The sequence below is a fragment of the Neomonachus schauinslandi genome, chromosome 4 (assembly GCF_002201575.2).
Source record: "Neomonachus schauinslandi chromosome 4, ASM220157v2, whole genome shotgun sequence".
Taxonomy (NCBI): domain Eukaryota; kingdom Metazoa; phylum Chordata; class Mammalia; order Carnivora; family Phocidae; genus Neomonachus; species Neomonachus schauinslandi.
The window spans coordinates 99,224,608-99,230,607 of NC_058406.1; the positions used below are offsets into that span (position 1 = coordinate 99,224,608).

Genomic DNA, 6,000 nt, shown 5'->3' on the forward strand with positions numbered 1-6,000 from the left:
TAGCATGTCAAATCTTCATTCCTCTGACTCTGTGACTACTCTCATCTTGTCAAATGTCAACAGTTTTTTGCGAGGTAACACCTGGCAAAATAAACCGCTTTCACATAAACTGTAGACAGCTCACAATGAGTACAGCTTGAAACACTGTCATTCCTGATTTCTCTCTATTTTTTATTTTAAACTTGAGCCCATCTCTAGCCTTGAGGGGCAAAAGCCTGCCTTTGAGATAACTAAAGGTCCTCAATGCCAACCTTATTACTCAAGATTTTTTTTTTAAAGAAAACATTAAAACAACCTAGGAATCACAATACTTTTATCAGTCATAGTTTCCAACACAGCACTGCTTTGGCCCACCCACTTTTGCCTCTCACCTCAGGGAGTAACTGTGTAACCAAACTAGTAACAAGCAACTTGTCTATTTCTTAGTTTTTGATAGAATCATCCATATGATAAAATTGTATTTTCTGTTAGACTATACTCTTGCAAAATAATTTTTGTTTTCTACAAAAGTTATGAGATATCATAAAAACGTCTAATGCATCTGGTTTAAGAATCCAATTCTTCCTTCACATATATCTGCATCTGTTCACAAAAATTGCTTTGACTTCAAAGGAAACTTTTCAAGAGAAAAAGAAAATACATACACGAAAAGTGCCCATAAATTTCTAGTCCTTTTCTAAGGCCATTTTAATAATAACACTGTGGGACAAGTATCTTTTTAGGTCTTTAGAGATCTAAAATATCACAGATGCTATTTATGACTATGCATTTATATGGAGATTTATGCTTTAACACTTTATTCTGGGTCTAAAAGTGATATATCTTCAATTTTGAATATGTGGAAAATACAGAAAGCTTAAAGAAGAAAACTTAAGTGACTTTTAATCCACTATTCAGGAAGACCAAAGCAAAACAAAAAAAGTTAAGGCTGGTTGTTTCCTTCCAGTCTTTTTTTGTGTGCATATATTTAAATATTTATTTATAAACAATATTATAATTACACTATGAAAACAATTCTGTATCTTTTCTCAGTTGCTCTTTCAAAAGACTGTATTTGTCTTTCAAACCATCATATTTAATGACTGAAAACTACATGTAGATTTATACTTTAAAAGAAATGCTCTCGCTTATATTTAATTCCTATTCTACTCAAAGATAAATTAAAGTTTTGGAAACACTAATCTGTTCTGGAAATTCTACATTTTGAAACTGTCTAGATTAGCAGTTGATTAACCTTAAGATACCCATATTCATTAATTCCACTGAAACAATACCAGAGGTTTAAGACATTTTTTCTTAGCATTTATAATAATTTAGTGCCCTAAAATTCCCTGGGTAATCATTAGTGGGCTCTAGCTTATTTTCCTTTTCTCTTTGATTTTCTATTTCTTATGACATCCTCACCTCTTAGGTTTGGAAAGAGAGGAAGTTTGGATCTAAGGTTTAGTTACTTTGGTACCACAGGTTTTAATATGCTATTATCTAGCTATAAAATAGTAAACAACCAATTCTGGTTCTGCAGAATCAAACCTTCAAACTTCAAAAAGAGGAGTATTGAATGGATTTATCTAATTTCGAATCAATTCTTACCTAACATTGATGCCTAAAATTTAAAATAACATTTAAGTAGCTGTTTTGTTGACAAAGAGTTCTCTGGTATTTCCTTTACCCTTAAATGAATCTTGTGAGGCCCATATCAATGAGGAAAACTTAAGTACAGAACATTAAGTAATTTATGAGATGACAGGAAAAACAAGATAAACTCAAATCTTGGTTTTCATAATTAATCTCATTGCTTTACTTTGGCTTCATAATCATGGAGCCATAGATTTTCAAAAGCTTGAAGGAACATTAATGGGTCAAGCAATCCCACCCTTCCTCCACCCATTTTGCTAAAGAAAATAAATCCGGTGAGATTGACTTGCCATGTCACATGCATAGCTAGGAAGTGTCAGGCAATCTCTTGACCTTTGATTTCCTAATTTCAAGTCTAGTGCTCTTTCCAATATACCAGTTACCACACAAAATCCTCACACCTATGCATTTTGACCACGAATATGCAAGGATGCCAAGAAATCACCTAGTAATCACAGAATCTTAAGTTTCTCCGTAATTCCCTGAAGATACGTCCCAAGAGATGTACAACAAAGTGCCTACCACCAAGATCGCACTTGGAAGACATTTAAAAGTAAACGTCTGAATGAGTGAAGTAAGTATCTAAATGACTGAAAGGTGGTATTTTTACCATGGGGGTAAAATTCCAAATACTGACGGGGGTAAAATTCTAAATTGTGAAGCCAGTGTCCACGCTCTCAGCACTACACGGTAACGGTGACAGCAGTGCTGCCAGGCGCAGGACAGGACGACGCATTTTGGCAACTTGCTGCAATTCCCTCACAGAGGGAGGTCTATGCAGGTCTACCTCGGGGAATGAGGAACCAGAGTGTAAGACTCACTGACACTTGACACTGAAGTGCCGCCCTGCCAGAATGAGGATGTCAAGTGGCTGCTCGTACTTAAATCGTCCAATTCCTCACAAGACCTCCTCTCTAATTTCTCCGCGGGCCCCTCAGAAAGGAGGGTGAAATAGTAATGGGACCACGAGAAGGCGGGCAGCCCGGGAAAGACCGGCCCTCTCTGATGGGATAACTTCACACCTGACTTGGCTTCCCGCGTTGCCTGGCAACAGCAGCGGTGCCCCGCTCTCAGGGAAAGGGGCAGAGGCCAAGTGGGCAAGCGGAGATGCGCTCCTCCCACCACGGCGCGTGACATCATCGCGCATCCTTGCAACGTCGCTACGTTCCGAGTAGGAAGGCAGTCTTAGGAGACTTGAGAGAAACGACTCGGTATTCTCCAGAGAAAACGGGAAGAGAGAAACCAATGGAGGGAGGGGGAGACGAGAAGGACCTAGCGGGATGGGAAGCTGGCGGGAGAAAGGCCAACTATGGTTACCTGGGGAGTCTGACCAGCTTCGGGTCCTTTATGAAGTGCCCGGATGAAGCTCCAGCACCCACGCGCCTTCCGCATTGAGCGTATCGCCATCTTGAGAGAGGCGGAGCCGAATTGACTTGAGTGACGTCTGCCCAGAGAGCCAGTCCCTGAGTCGTAGCTGTTTTGCTTGCTGCGTAAGCGCCCTTGTCTTCCGGGCCTGCCTCTGTGCAGCTGCGTGCGGGAGTCCGGTCTTTGCAGAGCAGGTGGGGACAGGAACGGGGTGGGGCTTGGCTTTAGTGTTTCCCCTGGACACCTAGTCTTTGCGGAGACTTCCGGGTGGGAGGATCTCTTTCGGGGATATTGGTAGCAGCGTTTTAGACCGGAAGAAAGTCAAGTAAATTGTCTTTCGGATTCTAGCCATCCAGAGGCAGCTTTTAAGAACTCTCTAGGAATGGGGCCTACCCAATCCTGTTAGAGCGCAGTAAGTGGTCCTTTGAGACTTATGTGGCCTCATTAATTCATTCGATCTACAATCGATCTGGGTTTGTTAAACCCTACCATCTGCTAGGTGCTGAAGGTACAAAGACACCTATTTTATACGGCCTAGTGCATAGCAGGCAAATAAATGAAGCACTGTTTTAGGTGTTATAGAAGCAAACCCCAAGATTGGGGAAGAGTGGTGGTTAAGATTGTGGCGCTTAAGCCTGGTCCAAGGCAGGCTTCAGAAGGTGATACTTGATAGAAGAAATTGTTCGCATTTTGGGTTAAATTATGAGAAGAGTTAACTATACTTCTGCTTCTGTTAATGTGCTCAGAAAGCTCCCAGACAGAAAAGAACCTATCCGTAAACATGTAACAGGAAGAGATTAGTCAGAATTCCTCTATGTGTTTTTTTGTGTTTATCCATTGAACAAATACTGAAAATTACCACATTTCCACAGGGAGAGGTAGAGATAAATGGAATAAGGATCCCCATATTCTTAAAGCAACTGAAATCCTAACAGGTTAAGACAAAGTTTGTGAATTAAAACCATACATTAAAATCTCTTAAGAGTGGTTCTTTTTACTGGTGAAATTAAAGCGCAATTGGTGTAATGTAGAAATAAACGGAAGGAATTAGAAGGATGAAGGCCAAAAAAAAAAAAAAAAAAAAAACCTAAGAAAATCAACTGTTATTCTTCAACAAATCAGTTGAGTTTGGTTTTGTCTCGTAAATTTGAGGTGTGTGCTGTAGTTCCAAATGTGATGACTATTAAGTAGGTCTGGAGCCCAGGAGAGCGATCCAAATTACAAAATGCATGGTAATTGAAAGTTAGGAACTCTTTGAGACCACTAGGTAGAATCTGTGGAATAGAAGTGGTCAGATGATGGAAATTAAAAGAAGTAGTCCAAAGATATTTAAAACCCCCAAAATTTGGTCTTTACTGAAACCCAGCTAAGAGGCCTTGCCAGTAGAAGTGATAATTGATCATTATAAAGATGCACAGTATCCCTTGTAAACATGCCTAAATGTTTTGTACTCATATATACAGCAAAACATTAAAATACAGTTTTTTACAGATATGTTATTAATTAAATTAAATGACCCTAGGAATTAGTAAGGTTACACTTCTGACATGCTTAGCCATCTGGATTATAAGATAAAACCTAGCAATAAAAGGAGGGTTACAGCAGAAAGCTGTCACAGGCCTGCCTACTTTATTTCCTCAAGCAGTAATTTTAGTCTTTTATCTACAATGACTCACGTGACTGATAATATTTACATGGGAGATATTTCCAAGGCAGACTCCCATTGAAGAAGGTATATCCGAGCACAAGTGGAACAACTTCAATATCTGTACTTTTTAAAGTACATTATTTTCAAACTTAGAAGTAAGAAATTGTTTCCCATCATGGTGGTGACTTGATGACTCGAGCATCACTCAGCCAGCCAGGTTGCTCCTTGGACAAGGACTATTTTGTATTTCTTATATTTCTCCCAGCACCTAGTATAGTACTTTGCACAGAGCAGGCACATCTTTTAAATCTCAATTTTATTTTGACAAAGTATGTAACTAATTGTCAGAGTTGGTATGTTTTTAACATCCAGGAGAAAGCTGACTGAAAAGTCGCTAGACTTATTTAAAGCAAGCTAGTTTCGTCTGCCTTTGTACTTTTTTACAATGGCATTCTGAAACCTTTTGGCATTGGGAAAGTATCATGAAAAAGCTCACCATTGTGTAAGCTCACCGTCTTCTGCTCTTCTAAGAAGTGCACTACAATCAGCATATTTTAACGAGTGTAAATGTTAATCCTGAATCTTCAGGAAAAATGTGTTATTCAGGGTATCTTTTAATGAAAAATTGTATAATACACTTTTGAAATGTTTGCATACAAAGTGATTAACATTTTAAAAGTTTGCATAATGCAGGAATAGTTTGGTTACATGAGAAGTTCTCTTGTGGAATATTTCATTTCCAAGTGTTTTTAAGTGAAACATCACTGTATTTATTGGCAATCTTTCACCACTGCTATTATTTGGTAAGCCAACGAACTTTAGTAAAATGAGATATAAATGTTGTACTTAAAGCAGACTTTAGATACAATTTAAAAACCTGTATAGTACTATACTTACGGCATGCACTGTATGTCTACAGATGTTCGTGCTTACAATTTTGAAAACTTGTTTAAAATTTGATTTCTCATCAACACTTTTATTTTATGTTAAGTTCTGGTAATTTTGCTCTTTCCTTAACATTCCCTGCAAATCCCATCTTGCTTGAAACAATAGATTAAAACCAGACTGGCAGTTGGGGAACGCTTTCTATTGCAACCATGTGTGTCAGAAGAAAGGATTAGGTTTCCTTGTCCAGGAACATCAAGGGGAACCTCCACCTCTGCAGACACACCTTTATTCCTTGGTAATGGAGAGTTTATATCTAGTTAGATTTAAATGGGATAAGGAAAGAGTTTAAATCTACTCTTAGCTCTAGTAGTATAATCAGCCCTCAAGTCTCAAAGTATCTAATTTTGTTTCTTTAATTTAATTCTAAGTGTCAGGTTGGTATTAGATGCTGATCAAGGTAATGG

At 38.5% G+C, this 6,000-nt stretch overlaps 1 protein-coding gene across 4 annotated transcripts in view; it reads right to left on the reverse strand.

Annotated features, from left to right (window-relative positions):
* WARS2 (tryptophanyl tRNA synthetase 2, mitochondrial) overlaps positions 1 to 3,044 on the reverse strand; it is a 95,888-nt gene extending 92,844 nt beyond the window's left edge. For 2 of the 4 annotated variants that reach the window (XM_021690176.1, XM_044914117.1), the window contains exon 1: positions 2,953 to 3,044. In XM_021690176.1, the coding sequence (XP_021545851.1) occupies positions 2,953 to 3,042 (90 nt within the window). In that variant the 5' untranslated portion in view covers positions 3,043 to 3,044. The remainder of the gene's footprint in view (positions 1 to 2,952) is intronic. The other 2 variants (XM_044914116.1, XM_044914115.1) reach the window with 1 other exon arrangement.
* Positions 3,045 to 6,000: the final 2,956 nt, after the last annotated feature.